The sequence below is a fragment of the Jaculus jaculus genome, chromosome 13 (assembly GCF_020740685.1).
Source record: "Jaculus jaculus isolate mJacJac1 chromosome 13, mJacJac1.mat.Y.cur, whole genome shotgun sequence".
NCBI classification, from domain to species: Eukaryota; Metazoa; Chordata; class Mammalia; order Rodentia; family Dipodidae; genus Jaculus; species Jaculus jaculus.
The window spans coordinates 35,173,967-35,199,037 of NC_059114.1; the positions used below are offsets into that span (position 1 = coordinate 35,173,967).

At 41.4% G+C, this 25,071-nt stretch overlaps 1 protein-coding gene across 6 annotated transcripts in view; it reads left to right on the forward strand.

Moving 5' to 3' along the window:
• Nucleotides 1–4,539: 4,539 nt before the first annotated feature.
• The window catches only part of Htr4 (5-hydroxytryptamine receptor 4), a 209,540-nt gene continuing 189,008 nt past the window's right edge, over nt 4,540–25,071 (forward strand). For 5 of the 6 annotated variants that reach the window (XM_004664750.3, XM_045132631.1, XM_045132632.1 and 2 more), the window contains exons 1-2: nt 4,778–4,909; nt 24,338–24,410. In XM_004664750.3, the coding sequence (XP_004664807.2) occupies nt 24,385–24,410 (26 nt within the window). In that variant the 5' untranslated portion in view covers nt 4,778–4,909; nt 24,338–24,384. Of the gene's footprint in view, nt 4,640–4,777; nt 4,910–24,337; nt 24,411–25,071 lie in introns of those variants that run through there. The other variant, XM_045132630.1, reaches the window with a different exon arrangement.

A 25,071-nucleotide genomic window follows, 5' to 3' on the forward strand; every position in this document is an offset into this window, starting at 1 on the left:
ATCACAGGCTTGTAGTGGGCACAGGTTTTTTTTTTTTTTTCAGGCTCTCAGATTTCATTTACTTTCCTTACAATATTCCAAATTTGCTGGATAATTATAAATTCCCATATTGTGCTTCTACTCTTGGGAGTGGGATCAGTTTTCTATCCCTCTTCAACTCTTATTTGGAATGAGGTAAGAAAAAGAAACAGCTGCCTCTGGCCATCTGGTATGTGCTCCAGGGACCATGAACTTAGGGGTGTGCTCTACCCAAGAATAGGGGCCACTCACTATATCACTTACCATGGTAAGAGGGATGAAGAGGTAGCCTGATGTCTCTGTGTATCCTGTTTTCTGTTTGTTTGTTTTTTTTTATAGCCTCCTTTATGCCTGTTCCTCCACTTTTGGCTTCTGGCATTCCAGGGCCCTGTGAGGCCCTGCTCTGTAGCATAAGTTAGCTGGAGCTGTTTTTATTATTTACTATCAAAGGAATTAATTAATATAATATAATAATAGTTCTCAGAATGAATTAAGACAGACCCAGATTATAATTTAACTCTTTGGTGGCTTTTTCTTTCTTTAGTCATAGAGAATAGAATCTCATTTTCTTGAAACTTGGATAAATACTAAGTTTTTATAAATTTCTATTTTGGGAGGCAAACCTAATTCAAAAAATATTTAAGACTAGCTTTTGAATATGTATTTATTTGTAGAAGGGCAAAAGTGTGTGTAAGTGTAGAAGGGGATGATATGATCAAAATGCATTAATACATGTATGAAATTTTCTGCAAGAAAGCAAAAAGTAAATTTAAGAAAAGAAAATATGTTTATTATATGGTAGTTTAAATTTTCAGGTCTGCATAAGAAGAATGTAAACATATTCATAAATATCATTCTGTATAGTACACATCAACTGATACCTGAGTGGCATTTATGGGATGGGGAGTATGGTTTATATAAATAAGCCCTTGTTAGCCATTTGAGCCCTTTCTAATGATTCACTGTAATAAATAAAGTACCCTGCTGTGCACTTTCACTGACGCTAATCATTAAATACATGTGCCTTTTGCACTTAAGACACATTTCAAAGAAGTAGAAAAGTGTTGAGCCAAAGTAACTGTATACTCTTTCACTTGTAGGAGCAGCCCTTAAGCAAAGTAAATGAAAAACTACAGCATAAGTTATTCTTCTGTAAAACCAAAGTCTATGCTTCAAGATGTGATTCTAAGTTGCCCTATATAAATCCACATTATATTAATTGATGTGCTTCAATTGACTTCATAGGAACAATGATGCAGGGAGAATTTAACAGCCATGATTGCTCAACACAACTGGTCATTGCACCTGGCCTCTACATCCATTTATTTAAAAACCTTTTAAAGAATCCCAACAGTGTGCCTGGGATGATTCTAGGGACTGGAGACATCTACACTGGGGTAACACTGCAATTCTGTGGGTCATGGAGACCCTAAAATAACCCACACTCAGCACAGTGTGGTGGCTGCTGCTTCAGTCAAGGTGAACACAGCATATTGGGTAGCAGATAGCCAGGAGGACTTTCAACCTGTCATTTAGAGTTCTTTGATGTTATTCACTTTCATTAAAGAATGTTATTTAAAGTGAGATTAGGGGATAAACCTTGGGAACTTCAAACAACAAAGGAAAGAGTTCTGGGGAAAACAACGGAGAGAGTAGTAGCATTTTCAAAGAGTAACTGCCACTGATATATGTGGAATATAGCACAATTTGAGGATGAATTCTGGAGGAAAGGAAAGGAGAATATTGTGACATTGGTGCACAGTAACTGGCACTGATATATGTGGTAGATAGCACAGTTTGAGTGTGCATTCTGGAGGAGAGATGGGGAGAATATTGTGACATTGGTTCATAGTAACTGGCACTGATATATGTGGTAGATAGCACCATTTGAGGGTGTATTCTGGAGGAGAGATGGGGAGAATATTGTGACATTGGTACATAGGAGAAAAGAGTTGTTTAAAAATCACTTTACCTGAATCACAAACTGAGTATAGCAAAGCCATATAGCTTAAAGTCTGGGCTACCTTAGTCACAAGATAAGGCATTAATGTGTGACTGGTGACTGTAAGAGGCAAGTTCTATGTTGTCTCACTGAGGAACACATACTTATGGCTTCAAACACATATGTTACCTAACATGTCTACAGATTAGCAACCTAGGATAGCTCTCACTGTATTCAATTCAAGGTGTCTTTAGGGCTGCAATTCTTTCTGGAGGCAGTGGGGAGACCCTGTGCCTTGATTTTTCAGTTTCCAGAATCCATCTGTCTTTTTGGCTTCTTGCATCTTCTTCCATCTGCAAAGCCAACAGCAGCTACTTAAGTTTTCCATCTCCTGGCTTTCTGAACTCCTCCTGCCTTTGTTTTCTCCTAATTTTATTTATCAATGTGTGTATGTGGTGAGTATGCAGGATTCCCTGTCCCTGTCTCCTGTGGTCTGGGATTATAGGTGGTCACCAAGCCCACCTGACATTTATATGGGTGTTGGACATTGGAACTCTGGCCCTCATGCTTGCAAGGCAAACACTTTCCTGACTGAGCCATCTCCCCGGTCTCTTCTGTTCTTAAGGGTCTGTCTGTACAATTTATGATTATTTCTGCACTTCAGATCCTTAACTCAATCACAACAGCAAAATTCCTTCTGTCATGTAAGGTCACTGATTCTCCACTTCCAAGGAGGGTTATATGCATTTGAGGAGTTCCTCTCCTCTTCACAAGCATTGTATCTGGGTCGCAGAGGAAGAAAATAATGATATATGGCACAGCCTGAGAAAGTCTCTGGTGACATCAGTAATGTGAATGGTGCTCAGGAAAATAGGCCGATTACAAGATCTCGGGTTATTCCAGGAAAAATTATTTCTGGACCCAACAGGAATAAGAAGGAAGAGAGAGACACACATGACATATTGGAAAGTAGTCCCAAAGGAAGGGCAAATGGCTAAGTGAGAAGGAATTAGAGGTGGAACTGTCAAAGAAGGGTGAGCATGTAAGTGCTTGAGAGTCATGGTGCCATTTAGTAGAAGTATTTGGCTTAGGGGTGGGGCGATGGTAAATTGAAGTTTGATCACAAGTATCATTAGGGGAATATTGCAGTTTTCTACTTCAGGGACTACAAAGCAAAGACAGTCATCACATATACACATATAATCAGTGTGGATGGTCAAGAATGAGAGAGAGGTTGAGAGAGACAAGCACAAAAGTAAAGTTGAGGTGTGATAACAGGAGGATAGAATCAGATGGAAAGAGAGGAAAAGCATCAGAATAAAATGGGAAGGAGATCTAGGCCATGAGGAAGACAAAGTTTGGCAAAGGCATCAGGGAGAGAGAGAAAGGAAATGAGACAGCAGCTCCGAGGAGGTTTCTGGTAGAAAGAGTTGGTCAATTTAATTCCAGCACTAAGGAGGCTGAGGCCAAAAGATGCTGAGGTCAAAGCTAGCCTGCGCTACATAGTGAGTTCCAGGCCACCCTGGGCTATATTCTGAGATCCTGTCTCAGAAACAGATAAAACAACGAGGAGCCAGTGCTGGGGACATGGCTCAGGGGCAGAGTAGTTTCCCACCATGTGTGAAGTCCTGAGTTCAGTACTCAACACTGAAAAAAATAAATGTTATCCAGTGTTTGGCTCACTTGAGTTGTGCTCATAATTCTAAGTTAATGGTCTTTAATGCCGCCTTGGAAGGTTTATTTTTATTTTTTATATTTCTGTAGGACTCTCGCTGCCCACAGCTTCTTTGTCTGGCAGGCTTCCAGGCAGCCGTGGCAACACCTGCGGGGTGTGTGTGTGTGGGGGGGGTGAATTCTTCACCCCAAAGCCATACAGCCCCTCACTTGTCTGGGTGAAGGGGAACTCTGCACTCACCTGACCCTCTCAGCAATACTGCCTCATTTAACTATTTCATTGTTTTATCCTTGGAATTGGGACTTTCATCAGATGTGTTGAGGAACAATGGCTTTTGCTGTCACAGTGATCACAGATACTACAGCTCCCTGAGCAGCGCCCACAACGGAGCTGTGGATACCCGCAACCGAGCTGCCACTTTCCCGATGAGAGCACTGTGGCTGGTTCACACTAATCTCAGGGACAAGGTCACAAGTGTCAAAGCTGAGAGAACTAACTTTGTACAGGAGAGCAAAGAGTGGGCAGGTCCCTTGGGAAGACCTCAAAGGAACAGATCCGCTCTGGAAAACTTGGAAACCTGTCTCCAAAGGGCTGGTGCTCTCTGGGAACGGCGCTCCCGCTCCCAGGATATCCCCGCTCTGACCCGGTCAGACCTAAGAAGGAAGTACACTGCGCCACACCGGGACTTCTGCGGGCACGGACCGCAAGAACGCGCTTCACAGTCTCCCAGTGGAGGAAGTGGGCGCTCCGAGAGGTGACCCGACTTGTCCAAGGTCACCCAGGAGCCCTGCCCTCATCGAGTGGGTGACGCTGTGACAAGCGACCGCACAAACTGCCCAGCCCGGAGGGGCGAGGTCTGCGCAGCCCGCCTCTGTGCTCCCGCTGCCCAGGCGGCGCCCCGCGTGCCCCGTGGGGGCGGCAGCAGGCAGGACCGCGGGGCCGCCAGGGTTCGGGGCTGCGGAGCCCGGCTCGGCTCGGAGGAGGAGGATGCTGTGCGCGCTCAGGTGAGCCGGGGTGGGTCGGAGCCTGCATCCCGCGCCCCGCGCCCCGCGCCCGCGGGCTCCCCAGCGCGGGTGCCGGAGCCTGCGCCCGAGGGGGCGGCGGCGAGGGCGCAGGCAGCGGCGGGAGCGCGGCGGCGGCGCGGCAGAAGCTCGGCTCCGGCTCCGCGCCGCGTGGCTGCTCGGGTCTCCGGGCGCCTCTCTCCCTCGACCCGGGCAGCCTGCGCGTGCTGTGAGGGAACCGGAGATCAGGACCCCGGGAGCCCACGTGTGCAGGTAGGCACGCGGAGAGGGGGTGGGGCGGCATGAGCAGGTGAGGGGCTTTGCCGCAGGGGTGGGCAGGCTGGCTGGGTGGGACCACTGCAGGCTTGGGCTGCCGCCCTGCACTGGGGTAGGTAAGTACTTGTGAAACTGCATGCGTGTTCTCTGACTACCGGAGGGTGTAGGTTGTGTGTGTACAGGGGCCGAGGAGAAAGAGCGCGCGCGAGAAAATATGAGAACAGAGTATGCATAGAGAGAGAATGTATATGAGAACAGACGTGTGTCCACAGCCCTGTGTGTAATTAAGTATTTGTAGACTCTGCATGGTCCTGAGTGTGTGTGTGTGTGTGACAAGATACCTGTGTGTTTAAGTGACATGTGTCGTGGCGTACGAGTGTGTAGGTGCGCTGGGCTGCCCGAGGCTCCCACGGTCACTGCTAGTGTCCGTGATCGTCCTGCAGCTGCCTTTCACAGAATCCTGTCCCGAGGAGGGTGCTTCTTGTTTGCGTGTACGTCCTGTGTGCGGCGCGCTGGCTCTTGGCTGCATTAGGAGGTGCCTGTGGATACAGGGGAGGGCTCGCTTGCAGCGATGAAGAAATCACAGCTTGAGCTTGTCTTTCCAGAGTTCAATTTAAGGGAACAAATCTCTCGGTATGATGTCGCATTTGGTCTTGGAAAATGAATTTTAACGGTTCCTTATGGAAAGCGTTTGACATGAATTGAAGGTGGTTGTTGACGGAAGGACGCTCAAGTTTGGCTTTGTCTGTCTTCTCACTACTGGGATGGATTCTCTGGGTCATAAAGCTATGGGTGACCCATGTTTTCTGGTTGCCTGAGTGAGACTTCTACATCAATGACGAGGGAAGAGAGGCGGCTGGGTGCTGCGGAGAGCACAGCGGAGAAAGGAAAATGACCCTGGTGATGGATGTGGTGCCCTAGAAACAAGGAAAAAGTCAGATAGAGGACAAGACCAGGGAATTCCTGAGAAGCAGCCCCATCTAGGAAATAGCAGAGTGCTGAAAATCATTTGTAGAAGGAAAGAAAATGTCCAGTATTCTCAAGTAATTTTTCACTTATGTCCCTTTTCCTCATGCATTTTTACCAGACTTTCTCCCATTTGCATAATTTCCCCTCTGAGAACTATCTTTGTTATAATAATTATTACTAGATGGTAGAATCATGTTCATTATTTAAACTGTAGGAGGATAGCACAATGAAGCTACCAGAAGCTTCAGAGAGCCTTTAATCGAGCCCATATATGACCAGGTGGAGGTCTCAGAACGCCAAGGACAATGGTGTCTCTGGTATCTAATGTGAGTCTCTTGGGTCCACAGTAGCTTCATAGTGGTCAAATTGAGTACGTTTTCTTAAACCCTTGTAATCCTGGAGTAGTTACCGATTCTGGATTCTGTCAATGCCCTCGTTTCCTTCTCTAACTTCATATATTGAAGAGCAGCTACCATGGACACCTACATTCTGAATTTTCCATGTATTAAACACAACATCCTCCAAATCATCCAGCCAGTCTTTTATTTCTTCTCTTCAGCAGTAGCTGCCATGTCTTAATCAACTGGCAAGCTTTGTTTTCCACGAATATTGCCAAACTCTGATTTTCCTCCATTTAATTTCAACTGTTGTCATTTTATTAGGCTAGACCTATGTTTAGGGATTTTCAAAGATGGGAACAGCTATAGCTTGTAAGTGTGAGATAAAATGTAAGCCAAGCAATGCAGAAAGAAATCAGTTGTTTGGGAGATTCGGGACCTTTTTTGATGATGGTAGTATTATGCGACTCAGATCAGACTGACTCTCTAAGCTCTAGTTTCTTCCCTTGAAAAGTTGAAATGGAAGATATCAACAAGAACTAGTCACAAGATCATTTCTAAGGATTCTCTCAGCTCTAACATTTTCTGATTGCCACTTGTGTTTGCTTTAGGGAGAAACTTTTTTTAACCTAATGTCTTATGTTAACCTGTTGATATTTAGTCATCTTCTTTTTTGTTTTTAAAAACGACATATTGGGTTGGGCGTGGTGGTGCATGCCTTTATTCCCAGCACTCAGGAGGCAGAAGTAGGAGGATCTCCATTAGTTCGAGGCCACCCTGAGACTACATAGTGAATTCTAGGTCAGCTTTGTCGAGAGCAAGACCCTACCTTGAAAAACAAAATTGATTTTAGGTAAAAGATTTCAGAAAGGAGGAAAGGTGAGAGGCACTATTCACTTAAGTTTGAGGCTGAGGCTTAACTAAAAACCCAAATACAAAATCAGAGTAGTTTTAAAAGTCACTCATGGGCTAGAAAGATGGCTTTGGTTAAGGCATTTGCCTGTGAAGGCAAAGGACGCAGGTTCAATTCTCCAGGACCCACATAAGCCAGATGCACAAGGTGGTGCATGCATCTGAGTTCGAGTTTTGTTTTTTTTTTTTTTACAGTGGCTGAAGGTCCTGGCACACCCATATTCTCCCTCTCTCTCTCTCTCTCTCTCTCTCTCTCTCTCTTTCTCTCTCTCTCTCTCTCTCTCTCTTTCTCTCTCTCTCTCTGCCTTTCTCTCCCTCTATCTTTCGCTCTCTGAAATAAATAAAATATTTCTAAAAAGTCACTTTTTCTCATCTGCTATGAAGTGCTACAGTTTCCTTCATTAAGATAATGTCATGTTATACTGAAATATATTATTTCTCAAGCTTTCACACTACTGCCATTTGGGCTAGATGATTCTTTGTTGTTCTTGTGCATTGCAGAATGTTTAACAATCTCCCTGATACCTTTGAGATACCAGTAGCAACGCACAGCTGTAACAGCCAAAAAATGTCCTGAAGCATTACTAACTGTACCCATGGAGGGACAAAGTGCACCCATACTGAAGTTGAGAATCATTACTGTAATTCAAACACAAGCCTGCTAGCCTCATACAGCAACATCCTATAGGCAAAGAACTGCCACTCTGCTAACTGCCTTCCCACCTCCTTCTCCTTTAGCCACCTTCCCCTTTATCCCTTTTGGGTTTGCACTGACTTGTTTCTATGCCTGGAAATTCTCAAGATGTACGGAAGGCTGAGAAACATTTCAGAGGCAATACAATAATAATCATAATGGCTCACATTAACCCAGCCCTTGATATGTGCCAGGCTCAGTTCTAAATGCTTTATGTGGATGCTCTCACTTAATCTTCATTAAGAATCCTAGTACAGACTTCTATTCTCTTGTTGTAGCAATATGGTGACTTGAGCTTAGAGAGGTAAAACAATGTGCCCAAGCACTCTAAGCTATTGAGTGGCACAGCTGGAGCTGGCTGGTGCATTGCCTTATTCCAGACTTCATCTGAACATGCACACTGCACTGCCTTACATGGGTGGGATCTTGATGTTACATGGTGGAGAAGATCTTAAATATTTGCTTGTTTCAGGCAGAGAACCACGTATGACTCTAGGCAGGAGACTATAGGCTATAGGTTGTGAATTACGTTTGGTTGAAATAATGTTTTGGTAGTTTTTCAAATGTCTTTTCTTTCTTATCCAGGCATGTAAGAAGGTTGGGGCCATGTTGGCTAATAGAAGGGTTTGTATGCACAGGATAGTAGAAGGTTGATGGAAAGAACCAGTGAATGAGGAATTTGTCTTCCCACTAACTCCAATTCACTGTCAGTATAAACTTTAGGCACATCTTCGATCCCCAAAGTTCAAGTTCCATGGTTTTAGCAACTCCTTCCAGACTCTTTTTGGCCTGCCCCTTGAGTCTACCATCCTGTATGCTAATGACATTTTACTACTGAGGCAGTACAAAGTGGCACACATATGGGCATGGGGAAGCAAGAATACAAGGCAAATGGTACAAAAGCCAGTTGGTAAGGCTGGCCTTACATACATCAGAGTAAGAATGCTTCTAACAATTACTGATAAGCTTGAAAATCCAAGGTTGACCAGGTAGGTTGACTATTTCCTTTCAGGCAGGTTTTGCAAGTGCCAGTGAAGTAATGATAAAACTCTGATCCTGCACAGCTTGTGGCTTGGTGAAAACAGTGGCCTTCAAGCTTCAGTGATCCAGAATAAAATGTTGAATAGGCCTGTTGCAGCATATGCTGCCGGGCTGTATGACCACAGTTTTGGTATATGTGGCTTGGACTCTGAGGATTTGCACTTCTAATAGGTCCCCGAGTGGTACTAATGCTGCTCGTCTGGGGATCACCATTGGATTTAAGGCCTATATAATTAAAGCCTTTTATTGGAGAGATACATTTTTAAAAATTCAGTAAACATTTGGATTAATTAGAGGTATTTAGTGGAACAAAACTGCAGGAACAACGCTACTAGGAAGGATCTGATATCTCTTAGGAAACATTTCTCTCATATCTTGCCACTTTCTCTGTCTAACTTTACTACTGCCTTAATTTGGATGATACAATATCACATTGATCACAGGACAGTGTACAAATCAAAAATATTTTACTATATTGAATAGGACTAAATACAATTCTTGGTATGATTAAAAAAGACATACTATTCATCTCTCTGACTTTTTTTCTTGTCTAGTTGCTTTATAATTCCAATAACATGCTAGAACAATGGAAATTTACATATGTACATTTCTGTGTTTTTGATTAATGTTATTTTTATAATTTTGCAAACATACAACTTTAACTGCGGGGTCATCTCCCTAGTCCCTGATTAAAGTTTTGAAATCCCAGTCAGAAAATTTCTTTTAAAACCAAAATTTAAACTCAAGCAAATCTTTCCTTCTCCTTAACTATCATCATATACTATTGTTTTTATTTTTGCATGACCACACATCCTTCACCCAAACAAGGTGTTTCCTAGTACTTGCTCTGCAAACAAACTCCAGATGCATGTGCCTCCCTGTGCATCTGGCTTTATGTGGGTAACTGGGAATTGAACCCCAGTCATTAGGCCTTGTAGACAAATGTCTTAACTGCTGAGCCACCTCTCCAGCCTTTCAGATAGCTTTTATAATTAGTATTATTATAATTCCTATAAAATCAACCCAGTCTTTGATGATTACAAAGTTATAGCTTCTGTTCTTTCACTATTTTTCAAATTTTTATTAACAACATCCATGTTTATAAAAAATATCCCATGGTAATACCCTCCCTCCCCTCACTTTCCCCTTTGAAACTCCATTCTCCATCATATCCCTTCCCCATCTCAATCAGTCTCTCTTTTATTTTGATGTCATGTTCTTTTCCTCCTCTTATGATGGTCTTGTGAAGGTAGTGTCAGGCACTGTGAGGTCATGGATATACATGCCATTTTGTGTCTGTGGGGAGCACATTGTAAGGAGTCCTGCCCTTCCTTTGTCTCTTACATTCTTTCTGCCACCTCTTCTGCATTAAACCATGAGCCTTGGAAGGTGTGATAGAGATATTACAATATTGAGTACTCTGGTCACTTCTTTCCAGCACCATGATGCCTTCTGGGTCATCCCAAGGTCACTGCCATCTGAAAAGAGAAGATTCTCAATCAAAAGTGAGAGTAGCATTAACATAAGGGTATGAACATTAAGAGAAGTGCTTACTGGGCAGTTTGATAAGCAGAGTATATACATTTAGCCAGACAGCAGTGCATGTTATACTCCTAGGTCTCATGACTACTCCTGTTTTAAGTTTTCCGTATCAGGTATGTATTCCCTCCCATGGAGTGGGCCTCCAGTCCAATTAAAGGGCAGTTTGTTTCCACCATGACAGATGTGCCACTGTTGCACCCGTTGGCTCATTTGGCCTGGCTGGCCAAATATAAGGCTTGCAGTGTCCACTGTTGAGTATCTTCACTGGTGTTTTCTCTTTCTCCCACTGAACTGCATACAGGATGGCTTCTTCCAGCTTTCTGTCAGATGGTCTACATGGAGGAGGTTATTAGCTCAGTTCCAGCAAGATTTCTCAGTGGCCTTGCAGCCCAAGTATGTGGAGTCTTCAGCAATAGGGTTTTACTATGTATTCCTGGTGGGAAACAAAGGGCCTCGGCAATGGCCTATAATGTTTTGGGGGCATCTGGGACCTCCCTGGCCAACAGCTCACTGGAAGGTATCCCATCCCTGGCACTGAAAATTTTCTAGCAACAATCTATGTCTCCTGAGTGTTCCATTGCCAAAAAAAGTAGGTTTCCATATGAGTTATTTGTATCCTTTTAGATTTTGGCTAGCCTTTCCTCCACCTTCACCTTTTCTTTACTCGATCTCTTCCTTTGACCTTACTTTGGGCCTTTTCCCTCCCATTAATCTATTCTACTAACACATATACATTGCCATCCTATTAAGTACCCCCCTCCCTTCCTTTCTTTTCCCTTTATATTTCTAGTTTACTGGCCTTTGCTGCTGAGTTTTCTTCCTGTTCTTTCATTTTTATAATGGAAACACTGAAGCCAAAAACAGGTGACATGATTTATCCAAAGTTACTCATAAAGAGTGAAGGGAGTTGGGATAAAACACTGATAGTCTGACAATGTAAAGCACTTGTTAACCCACCAAGTAGCCAGTTCTCTTGCAAAGGAAGATGGAATGATCTATGTAAGGCCAGTGCCAAGGTTATCAGATTCTCAGCCCCACAATTTCCCTTACATTTGGCCTCAATACACAGCCCATTCTCCAAATAGAAGTAGTCTTTCCTTATTGTTCAAAAATCCATAGGTCAGTTGGGTATTATGGTGCATGCCTTTAATGCCAGTATTCAGGATGGTGAGGTGCATTTGGCTTATATGGGATCTGGGGAGCCGAACCTGGGTCCTTAGGCTTTGCAGGCAAGCACCTTAACCACTAAGCCATCTCTCCAGTCCTCTTTAAAAACTTTTTAATTGATAATTTTCATACATGTGTGTAATATATTTTAATCATAACCTTTTCAGACTACCTTCTCCTGTCCCACTCCACTGAACTCCTTTCTAGCTAGTCCCTTTTCTATTTTAATGTCTTTTTTTCCCACCTCTATCATATACAATGAAATGTTGATAGGCCAAACATTATCCAGTTCTCAAGCAGGTAATGATAGTCATTGCTAGGTATGAATTCAATGGCCACTTTATGTCCATAAGACTGTGTTCCATCCTCTGGTCCTTGCATTCTTTCTGCTTCTTCAACAGTGTTTCCTGAGCCTTTGAAGAGAGTGATACAGATGTTCTTTTAATGCCAACTTCTAAACAGTCCCTTATTCTGGCACCTTGAAAATTTTTTGAGTCTCCTCAGTCACTGCCATCTGAAAAAAAAAAAAAAAAACTTATGTGCCCAAAGGTGAGAGAAACACTAATACATAGACAAATACATAAATATAAAGAGGGCAATTTGATGAGAACATATCAATTTAGCCAAACAACAGTAGGAATTCCCCCTTAGGTCCTGTGATCTGATCTCCACAGACATAGGCTTTTGACTAGGCTTTTAGTATCAGGCATGAATGCTCTCCATGGAGGGAGCCTCACATCCAATCAGAGAACATGGGAAATGTGTTTTTTTAAAAAATATTTTTGTTAATTTGTAAGAAGAGATAGAGATAAACAGAGAGGGAGAGAGAATATGACCTGGGCATGCCAGGTCCTCTTGCCACAGTGCAAATGAACTCCAGACACATATATCACTTTGTGCATCTGGCTTTTTATGGGTACTGGGAAATCAAACTTGGGCCATCAGGCTTTGCAAGCAAATGTCTAATTACTGAGGCATATCCCCAGCCCAGAACATCTGTTTTTATTGCCACAGATGTTTACATAAAATTAATATTTTTGCTTCACAAAATTTCTAAAAAATGGTCTGGATATTATTATTTTATATAACTTTTTAGGATGTTCTAAGTGCTTCTACATATGCTATCATATTTGAGGTTGATGGGCAACAGCAGATCTTTGAATCAAGTGGGCTGGATATTTTAACCACATTGAACATTTAGAGACCTGTGGCTTATTAGCAGCAAATGGAGGTACTCAAAGTGATAATATTGTGGACCTTGGTTAAAAAAAAAAGTGTCTTTTTTTAAGGGTCAAGATTATATAGAGCTGCGTAAATGCTAGTTAATGACACTAAGGTGGGAGAATTGACATAGTGGATCACCAAGATGAGCATCCTTTGTGGGGAAGCTTAGTAGTTAGATCCACTTCAGATCCACTGCCTGATGTGCTTGGACAGCTTCTCTTCTGGGCCTGTTTAGCAGCCTGTGAAACAGGGCAGTTACAGTTCTGCATCACAATGTGCTGTGAAAATGCAGTGAGATTATGCATGTCAGCTGTTTGGAGCTTAGTCTCATTTACAAAAACTTTCCCAGGAATCCTGTGGTCTGTTTCCAGTGAGATCTTCTACAGTCTGTGGGTATTATTTCATCTTTTCCCACTTTGGGAGAATTTACTGGAGAAAACTGTGAATAGGAGATTTTTGGAAGTTACATTTTATTGGTGTAGGAAATGTGCCAAATCTGGTTATGCATTTCCATGTAAGAATCTGTATACTGTCCTTTGAGATCACACTGACACATGTAATTGGATATGATAATAAGCACATGATAGTTGGATAAGTCTGATTAATCCATTTTCTCATATCGGGGGCTCAGAAGTAGAAGAGTAGAGACAGAGAGATGAACGTGCTATAGAGCCAGTTCTCCGGCAGGCACAGCAAACCCTCAGGTCCAGGTCTCAGTCATGGAGGCATTTTTTAAAATTTTATTATCTATTTATTTGAGAGAGAGAGAGAGAGAGAGAGAGAGAGAGAGAAGGGGGGGCGGATAATGGGTGTGCCAGGGCCTTTAGCCCCTGCAAGTGAACTTCACATGAATGTGCCACCTTCTGCATCTGGCTTACATGGATCGTGGGAAATCAAATCTGGATCCTTTGGCTTTGCAGACAAGTGCCTTAACTGCTCCAGCCCATGGGGGCATTTTAAATGGATCTGGAAACACTTTTAAAGAGGATTTCAGAAGGGTGTGCTCACTAGATGTATTATCTTCCAACCTTTCAGCCTTTTCTAAGCTACTCTCATGATTTATCTATAGCAGTCACTGGGACATCTGTTTAAATGCAAATTACTGAATCTACCATTTTGCAAGAGATTTGTAGGTACCCTTAGGCTTGAGAGCCACTTCTTACTGTCAGCAGAGTAATCCTGCAAGGTTCAAACATTGATTTTAAGGATTTAAGTTAGATGGAGTTTCAACTTGGGTTTGAACTACTCTCAGTTTCCTCTATCTAGTATCACTGATGAAAAGGCCTATTAGGCATCTCAGACTTAGATTTCAGAGCCTATCCCTGTGGATAAGAGCACTACTGCCATAACCACATCCCAAAGTAGTGAAGATGAGTCCCCATGATGAGTCTTACTGGGGAAGTACAGTAGGAAATATCCTGCTCCAATGATTAGGACCTTCTTAAGGGTATAAAAAGTTAAGTAATTTGCCCAAGGTCATGATGGTTATTGAAAAATCTAGGGCAGATTCAAAGGCTGTGCAGATTTCATCAGGGGTGGGAAAACTCTTCCTGGCCCATTGCCTATTTGTTTGTAGCCTGTAAACTAAGAGCCAGTTTTACATTTCAAGTTGTTGGAAAAATATCAAATGAAATTATATGAAATTCAAATGTCCATAAGTATTTATTGGAACATAGCCATGACATTTCATTTATGCATTGTCTATGGCTGTTTTCACACAATCAGCAGAACTGCGTAGCTATGACAGCGACTTTATTCTCTAAAAAGCCTGCAAATTTGCTATATAACCCTACATAGAAAAGTAAACTTTGCTGGCTCTTACTTTAAGTCACAATGCTAGTGCACCCCAAATATCTACCATCTAACTGTTATCCTTCTATGATTCCTGTCATCTTCTCTTAGAACCAGGAATATTGTCTGAATAGCATTTTCCTTTATGTAAATTTTCTTTAAACAAAGTTATCTTTAAATAAAGAAAGCTGTTAGTAGAAACCACTACCAATTGGAAAAAATAGAAGATAGGTATAAAACAAACATAGTACCACAAAAAACAACCTAAGAAATTTCAGCTGGAATCAGGAATGTTGGTATTTTTCCCATTTTCCAACAGATTCCCTCACCATTTTTCTGAAGATTGCCTTGGCTTCCAACAACAACAACAACAAAATACTGCATCATTTTTGGAATTTTTCTTATGTGTATAGACAGAGAAATGGGTTGAAGGTGCCTGGAAAGCCATGCTTCCCTACTCCCTCATGAACAAACTAACCAGTAAATTACAGGTGTGGGAGTATCAGTACTCCCTACCTCCCACTTCTTTGGAACAATCCTGAAGCATATGGGTCTGCCCCATTTTCAAGAGCTTCCCTGTAGATTCAGCTTCAGTAGCTGAACAACACATTTCCTATTGATTGCCCCTCCTCCTAACTCCTTTTTAAAAATATCCTGTTCCTCTGCTGGTATGTCTGCACCTGCCAAATTAACTTCTGTCTTTAGCCTTCTCTTCAAGATCTGCTTCTAGGGGTACGCAGCTAAGTCAGTAGTGTTCCTTCCCAAAGATTAATTATTTTAGACCTGTTCTTTATTATAAAAGATTAGCGAAGAGCAGGAATGTTTGAAAAATAAATTGCACCTGTTTGAGTTCTTTTTATCAACATAAATGGCCACTAAAAATAGGAAATGAAAACATAACAACGTTTCCACCATATGAATAAACAGTGCTTAGTACTGAAGCCACCTCAGCTACCATGGTGTTTATTCTCCACTTATTTATTTATTTTTTGGACAATTTACATAATTGTAAACAATATCCCATGGTAATTCTCTCCCTCCCCCTTTGAAACTCCACTCTCCATCACTCTCAGTCTCTCTTTTACTTTGATGCAATGATCTTTTCCTCCTATTATGATGGTCTTGTGTAGGTAGTGTTAGGCACTGTGAGGTCATGGATATCCATGCTATTTTGTGTCTGGAGGAGCACGTTGTAAGGAGCCCTACCCTTCCTTTGGCTCTTACATTGTTGTTGCCACCTCTTTTACATTGGACGCTGAGCCAAGGTGTGATTGAGATATTTCAATGCTGAGCACTCCTTTGTCACTTCTTCTCAGCACTACCTTCTGAGCCATCCCAAGGTAACTGCCATCCGAAAAGAGAAGGTTCTCTAATCAAAAGTGAGAATAGCATTAATATACAGATATGAACATTAAGAGAAGTGCTTTCTGGGCAGTCTGGTGAGCACAATATGTACATTTAGCCAGACGCCAGCAGATGTTACACCCTTTGGTCTCATGACTACCCCTGTTGTGGGTTTTCAGTATTGGGGATGTATTCCCTCCCATGGAGCAGGCCTCCAGTCAAATTAGAGGGTGGTTGGTTTCCCCAATAACAGACATGCCACTATTGCACCTGTTGGCTCATTTGGCCCAGCTGGCCAAATATAAGGCTTGCAGTGTTCACTGTTGGGCATCTTCACTGGTGATTTCTCTCTCTTCCATTGAAATGCATGCAGTATGGCTTTTTACAGCTTTCTGTCAGCTGGTCTACATGGAGGAAGTTTTCAGCTCAGTTCCAGTAGGATTTCTCAGGGAACTTGCAGACCAAGTATGTGGAGTATCCAGCAATAGGGTATTACCATCTAATCCTGCTGGGAAACCAAGGGCCTTGGCAATGGCCTGTAATGTTTGGGGGGTGGGTAACAGGGCCATTTTCTAGTAACAATCTATGGCTCCTGAGTGCTCCATTGTCCAAAAAAAGTAGGTTTCCATATGATTTATTTACATCCTCTTAGATTTTGATTAGCTCTCCACCTTTCCTTTACTCAATCTCTTCAGAGAACTGATACTTTACCACCCTGGGTCTTAAAGAGTGGCTCTTGACCAGCAACACTATAAGAAATGTAGGTACACTAAGCTCTTTAAATCAGGAACTTGAAGTGGAGGAGAGCATTTTTGTTTTAATAAACCTCCAGGTGATTCTTATGCATGATTAAACTTGAGAATACCTTTCTACAATAAACAGCCTCATATTTTGTTCTGCTATCATTGCATTCCTGGATTTCATGAGAATTCAAAATTATCTGTGTTGGTTCCTTCCCGCAAATGTAACTGATGGTTTTCTAGCTCCCTGTTGAGCCTCCACAGAGTCCAGTCCTTGCCAAGGCACACAGGTCAGTGAGTGGATAGCTCTGGTGATTTAAGTTGTCTACTTCAGGGTGAACCTCAAACTCCTCTCTAGACTTTCATCCATCTCTCTTCTGGAACCACAAAGACAATGATCAAGTTGTACTTTCCCATCATGTTGTGTTATTTTTCCAAGTGTTTGATAATTGTGGGCTATGTGTGTTTCTTCATAGAATGGATGGTCAAATACAGGTGTTAATGAAGCTCTTATAAAGTTCATAAATAAAGTCCTCTGGATCGTCTTTTCATTTTAAAATGTCAAGATCCACATTTATTTGGATGTGGTTTGTTGTAATCTTGCTATCCTTATTACATTTTTGGTGGGAGAAAAATCTCCACCTTGAAAAGGAATTCTGTCTTTTGCAAACATTCCAGGCCTGGCCATATGATGATACATGAAAGTTCACACTCCTTTTTTTATAAATTTGTTCTGTAATCCATTCTTGCCTCCCAAAAATAGACTAAACTTACTTTCCCCATTGGTTAAAGACTATTTTAAACTTTGCTTTGTTTGTTTGGGGGAGAGAGAGGGAGAAAGGCAGATATATGGAGAGAATGGGCACACTAGGGCCTTCAGCCACTGCAACAAACTCCAGAAGCATGCAGCACCTTGTGCATCTGGCTTATGTGAGACCTGGAGAATCAAACCTGGGTCTTTGGGCTTTGCAGGCAAGTGCCCTAACTGCTAAGCAATTTCTCCAGCCCTAAAGACTATTTTAAATATCAGAGTCTTATTTTTTTTTTAAAGAAAAGGTGCTCAACTTCCTACTAAGAATTTTATTTTCATACTGAGGAAGAATATATCCCTTGCTTATTTAGAAAAGATGAAAAGATACAAGAGCCATGTGTGGAGGTATACACCTTTAATCCCAGCACTCGGGAGGCAGGAGGATCACCGTGAATTTGAGGCCACCCTGAGGTTACATAGTGAATTCCAGGTCAGCCTGGGCTAGAGTGAGACCCTACCTCATCCCCCCACAAAAAAGATAAAAGATATTTTGCATCCTAATTATATGTATCAGCATACTGGTACCTCAAGTATAACCAACCTGTTGGCTTCTGTTTAAATTTATACTTAAGGAAATGTGAGCTTGCTATTTAGGATTAAATAGTCTAGCTGACTTAGCTCATGCATGACATTTTGACTACTAGCCCTGGTAAGATACAACTGGTGGAATAGAGGCTTTTTTCCCCCTCGGATGGGCTGTACACAGTGTTACCTGTACACTGCAACTTAGATGTCTAAATAAACAAATAATATGGGCTTGAGGGAACTACTATACAGAATGAAATTCTTCTAAAGAAAATGTACCAAATAGTAGAGGTTGAAAGGATTGCTAAGACAGCATCTTACAAATTTCAAATGTTTTATAGAAAACAAGTCCAAAGTAGATAACCAAGGAGATTTTTTTTCTTCTATTTAGTGAGAGTTTACACAGTTGCAGTTTTCAAATGATTCAAAATATTTTCCTCACAGTAACATAGTTGGGGCTACTAGGAAATCACAGTCAAAATGGAACATATGACTGTTGAGGTTGCTTGTTGGTGTGGTCCTGGTGAGACTGTATTTTTTGGTGCCTATGGCTGGTAGCCAGTTAGGTTAGCAAGGTGACAAGGCAAGCAGCAAGTGTGTGAACATTTAATTGTCATTGCATATCTGCTCTTATTTTTATCCTAGATGGATGGTGCATGTTTGAGACAATATATGTTTCCTTTGACTTTTTGAATCCCTGATTACTGAAGTTACTCCATGTGTTTTCCCTGCACCAACCCTTCCATCTGTTTCCATTCTACAACTAGGAAATTTAATCTTGAGCATGGCAAACAGACTTGCCAAGTAAAAAATGGTTAACAGCAGGGTTAATAGCAGAGCAAGCTGAGAATCCAGGTCCAGCGACTCCTTTGCCCAGCACTGCTTCTGTCATGCCAGGCTCCCAACTTTGATTTGCCTATTAAGATACATAATGTTTTACTTATTTCTGACACTTGTCCAAAACAAAGATATTGGGTATGCCCTTTGATGTAGAAATTTAACCCATGTAGGCATATTCTGTGGAGAAATGTGGTCAATAGTTATGCATGTAGCCAAATCCAAAGAAAACAGAACATAGCACAGCAAAGAAAGCAGGGGTTATGGCATAGTTCCAGGCTGGCAGATGTTGGCCCTGTACCAAATAACATCGATCTTTCCTCCAAATAGGTGGGGACCATTTACAGGTGAGTCCTGAGTGCACACTTCTTATAATAGAGATGCAACTACACACTTTCTGTTAACCATTGATGACTGCTCCACAGCAGTATTTCTTATTATTCTGAATCATAAAACAAAGGGAACAATGGAGTGCACTTCCTTTGTGGATTTTCCTTTTAGTCATTTAAAACTTCCAAGCTGGAAAACTGAGGGCTTGAATCAACATTGGTTAGGGTAAACCAAATGAATTCTTCTCTCTTTTACTCAATGTCTGAACACATCCATCAGAGAAAAGAACTTGCAAGGTATCTTATCAACATACTGTTGGAGTAGTTCCAATATCTTGAACTTGTCATGATCCCAAGAAGACACTGAGACAGACACTCATTTGTCTCACATGGCAGAAAAGGTTGTCTGGCTCCATCTTCCTTTCATTTTAAAACTTTCTAGGTCTTTTCTGGTTATAACAATCTCAGACTGTTTCTCTAAGGAAACTTGTGTGGTTGAATATAGCTCCCCCTCCCTTGGACTGAGTGACAGAATATAACACAATATCATTAATGCACACATATACACACAGCAGAGAGACAGAGAACAGCTTATTAAATTTCAAATTGACACAACTTCATTTTTGCATGTGCATGTGTGTGTATAGTATGCAAGGTATGGTGTATATGGTATATGCCCATGTGTATGCAGATATGCATGCCCCATGTGAATGTATACAGGCCAGAGGAGAATGTTGGTGTCTTTTTCTATTAAAATTTTGCATTGTTTTCTTGAGGTAGAGTCCCTTACTGAAGCAGGAACTGTCCATTTCAGTAAGACAGGCTAATCAGCAAGCCCTAATGATTCTCTGGTCTCCAGCCCTTACAGAACTGGGGGGTGCATGACCACTCTAGACACTTTTAAGTTGGCACTAGAGATCAAACTCAGTCCCTCATGCTTGCTACAAGTGCTCGTACCTGCTAAGCCATCTCCCCAGCTCCTGACACAGCTTTATAGAAATGACACAACTTGTCCCTGACCATATGAAATGCTCTAGGTTGTTTGTGTTTTCAATTAACTATATAGTTAGTTGAAGTTCAATAAGTTTATTAATAAGCCATAAATGTAAGTGTGTGAGATGAAAGCAGTTGGTCTTTATACACACACTGTGCGTGTGACCCTCTGAACAAGAAATGCTAAGGTAATCAGAACTCTGATTAGTTCTCCCCAGTGAAATGCCCCAGAAAACTATGAACTGTAATTGACTAATCAAACCAGGGTAGTGCTGATCACTCACTTCTGTTTTGTTACTGTTTCTTTCCCTTTGACAAAATATGTAATGTCTCACTGGTTTGTTAAATGGCGATCATTTAAAATTTTAATAGACAAAATGCAGCAATGTACACAACTACTAATATATGAGGTTTTCAAATGAAGTTCTAATGAGATAAACTTGAGTTTTTATCTTGCTTTCTTGCTAGTGGGTTTTCTTCCTTCTCATCTACACTCAAATGCAATACTGATTTTCTTTTTCATGAATATTATTCATGAGTATTTTGGTTTTAAATAATGGCTATAACAACTTAAAATGGCTTAATGAGGTAAAAAAAAAATTGTTGGCACATGTAACTGAGAAATCCAAGTATGAAATTGTTTGGGTCTTAAAACTCAGATTACATAATCAAGACATTGGCATTCTTGCTGTTGTACCTTTGCTTTCCTTTGTGTTAGTGTCATTCTCAAACAAGCTTTCCCATTGGGTGATAATGATGGCCACCAAGAGTTTCAAATTTTATTAGAGGAACCATTAAGCCTTCCTAGAAACAAAACAACAAACAAACAAACAACACCAACAATCCCAGGAGCTGGCTTTCACTGTTCTAATCAAGCTAACAAAAAACCCAAAAAGCCAATAGCTAGGAATGGGCTCTTCTGGCTTGCCAGCCCTGCTTATGTGCTCATCACTGGAGCTAGGGACTGAGGTAGAGTAGGGCTGATTCCACAAAGGAAAAATCAAGACATTTCTAAAGACAGATAAAGTTGATGTTCAGAAGAAAATCATAGCAAATTCCCATTTTCATTAGGAGACTCCCTGGTTTCCAAGAAGGGAGTAGGATATGATGGCAACTATGCAGGTATAGGTTAGGCTGTAGTACTCACAGCCAGTCATGCCAGGCCCAGGTTTATCAAGGGCTGGCTGTGTAACTTTGCAAGTGAACTATGCTCTCTGGTCTTCAGTTTCCTCATTTATAGAATGAGGATAAGACCCAGAGACTGGAGAAGGAGAAAAAAAGATAGTGTCTGGCACTTGCAACCAGGTGGTAAATAGCAATTAATTAAAACTGAAGTTTGGGAGCTGGGGAGATTGCTTAGTGGATAAGGCACTTGCCTGCAAAGCCTAACAAACTGGGTTCTATTTCTCAGCACCCACATAAAGCCAAATGCACAGTGGTGCATGCATCCAGAGTTTGTTTGCAGTGGCTGGAGGCCCCGAGGTACTCATTCTCTCTCCCCCTCCCTTCCCTTCTCTCTGCTTACAAGTAAACAAAAATATCTTAAAAATTAAACTTTAGACTCTTTCATAATTAAAATATGGTAATATAGTGTTTCTATGAGAAAGTTAAAAACTCCCAAGTCTCAGTTTTCTTATTTGCACAACCAGTTAACTACCTACTTGACTCAAATGTTTATGAAGAGAATATAGAATGCTAGAGAGGTCAATGACTGTGACTAAGACAGCATTTTATACCCCCTTGAAATTTATATATGCCAGAAATAAAAACAACCATAATTGATAAAGATGATGGAAAATTTTTAGAAAATGACACCTGAGATGTTATGTGGAGAGGGAAGGCATCTCTAAGAAAGTATAGTTGGAAGTGAGAGAATGATCTTCATTGATTGCAGGGAGAGGAGACAAGTGCAAGGCTCTGGGATGCAGGTCTGTGGTGAACTAGTGGGCAGTGAGAAGTATTGTTTATATTTATTTATTTATTTATTTATGAGAAAGAGGCAGACAGAGATAAATAATGGGTTTGCCAGTACCCCTATCCAATGCAAATGCACTCCAGATGCGTGTGCCACCTGTGCATCTGGATTTACATGGGTAGTGGGAATCAAACCCAGTCCTTAGGCTTTGCAGGTAAGTGCCTTAATCACTGAGCTATCTCTCCAACCCAATTATGGTTAAAGTTGAGTTTTGAGAAGAGCTTGGGTCAGATTACATGAGGCATTTTTGGCCACCATGAGCAGTTTAGATTTCATTTTAAATGTGACAGTAAACCACCAGTACCTTATGTATGCACATAAGAAATGAGCTGACTTGTATTTTAAAAATCTCATTGTGGCTACTGAGGGAGCAGAGGTGAAGGTGAGGCAAGCGAGAAGCCAATCCAAGGGAGTGGTAGTACTCCAGGGATGGAGGTGTTTACTTGAACTGGGGTGCACTTGGAGTAAAGTGGAATGAGAAAGGGAGGGTGAAGGCATCCTTTTCAAAGTAAAGAGAATGAGTATGCTCGTGGTTTGACTATATGATGTGAGGAAAAGAAAGTCCTTGGTCTGACTAATTGGGTAAATGGCGGGGCCATCTACTGAGATGCAGAAGCTGGGGTAGGGGCAAGTTTTGTTTTGGGGTGGGAAGTGAAGAGTTCAGTTTGAAGTGCTCTTTCATCAACCTGTGTAAGATGCCAGGTGGGCATAAGAGTCTGGGAAAGGCCTAATCTAGAGGTAAAACTTTGGGGGCCTATACTATACTTTAAGATGCCCATAAGGTTATCATTACTTTAGGAATGATTTTAAAGGGAGCAGGAAAGAAGATTGAACTCTGTCACTTCAATAGACACAATTTTATTTTTGTATATTTTAAATAAAATGCTATTTTGCACTATAAATGGAAGATAGGCCATGAAGCAAGAGCTGCTTTGGTTCAGGCCATAGGAAGTAGTGTCGGAGTTCTGTAGGCTCGGCCTTCCTGTCACCTGCCACAACCCCAGAAAGGCCCACAGGAGTTCATAGTAGGATTAGAGACTCTAATCAACACCCAGCACACAACCTTTCCTGGGTCCTTCTCCCTCTCATGGCTGATCATCTTTCTGAATGCTAGCCAAGGGACCTAAGGACCCAGGCTGAGATCCATGGTTCTTTTGCATGGACGAACAGACCTAGACTTTCTTCTTGATATGATTCAATTAGGAAACCCACAGATGGAATTATGCTTTCAGAGGTGGAAGCTATCCCAGAGATGGTCTTTCCTATTTACTGATACATGAATGAAGATGCCTGGAAGGAAATGAGACTGGCTTAGGATAACCCAGAAATGGCAGATGGACTCTACTTCTGCATTCTCTCATTCGCATGTTGTGGAACAAATGTGATGGAAAATGTAAAACTTTTATAAGAGTGAAAGTGCATAGGTCACTAAGGGGCCCACCCTTAGCGAGTTCAACAAGGGCTGGTGCAGGGAGGGATGGAAGGTCTTCTGTGGTTCTATACTACAGGAACTTTCAGTACTTGAAATTGAACTCTCTGTGAATTGCAACTGGCATAACAGCCTGGGTTCCTTGGATGGGCCTGAGATGATTGGATTCTTGAGTTTAAGATTCTTGAACTCCCCAAAAAGTGTATGTGAATATGCATGCACATATTATTCAAGTGTTTCAGGGACATATGCCAGCAAGCACATACTAGATTCTCAAATTGATTCTTGATTACACACCAAAATATTTTTGTTTTATTTTTGGTTGCTTTAAAACAAACCTGAAAATCCTCCTAGGAAAACAATAGCTGACCATTTTAGGCAATGCACTGTCTTTGGTTTTTTTTTTTTTTTGGCAATGTAGTTACCTATTTTCAGTAGCTAGTGTCTTAAGAAAGATCAGAAGTTGGCCCTGGTTCTGGAAAGAACAAAAAATAACAAGTGGATTAACACAGAGTAAGAAGTTCCCATATGTTCACTACCAGGGGACAGTAGAATAGAAACTTTCTGCATCACAGCAGAATGCCTTAGACCTCAGACCTGAATATGCTAGTAGTTATTTGATTTAATACTCTTTATTATGTATCCTGCACAACTAAGTCGTAATCAATAGGAAGCAAGAATTACACGGTATTTCCCCCCCGTAACAGAGACTTCTTTTCCTGTGTTACTTTCCAGTCTGACATCTCTTTATTTCCCCCTTATAGCATCCTATGGGCACTGAAATACAGCCTACCCATGTGTATTTCCTGTAATGGACAAACTGGATGCTAATGTGAGGTATGTTACATTTCTTGACATATTGTGCTGCACATTGTGGCTAGGAAACTCTTAGTCCACAGCTAATGAATGTGGATTTTTCTCTGTTTTATATATAGCCATCAGTGTGGTACTGTTTCATTATTAATGTTCTATTATGATAAATGGAATGTAACTGTGTTTTCAGCTGCTGTACTAAAATTCTGTGTTGTGGAGATGCCATTTTAAGGTAGACAATCAGTTCTTTAATAAGTAAAATGATGTATTTAAATGGAGGAAAAATGGCTTAAGAATATGTATCAGTATAGCTCAACTTCAGATGTAAATTCAAGTAGGTTTTTTTTTTTTTTTTTTTGGTTTTTGGCAGGCTCTGGTGTGACTGCCTCCTTCCACAACATCCAGGGCATCAAGTTACATGACATGGTCACATGACATCAGATGGGTGGTTGCGTGACATATATAGTTGCACTAACTTTTTGTTTGTGTTTGTTTTCCTGTGATTTTGGGCAAACTTTGGGATGGAAGGTATTTTCTTAAAGGTTTGCTCAATTTTATTTGGCACAACTAGAGTACAAAGGAAATTGCATTCATAATGGTATAACTGTTTTAGCACTTGAGGCCAAGGAGTATCCACAGGTGACTATAGCTGGAAGACATCTTAAAAAATCCTTTCCTGGTACAA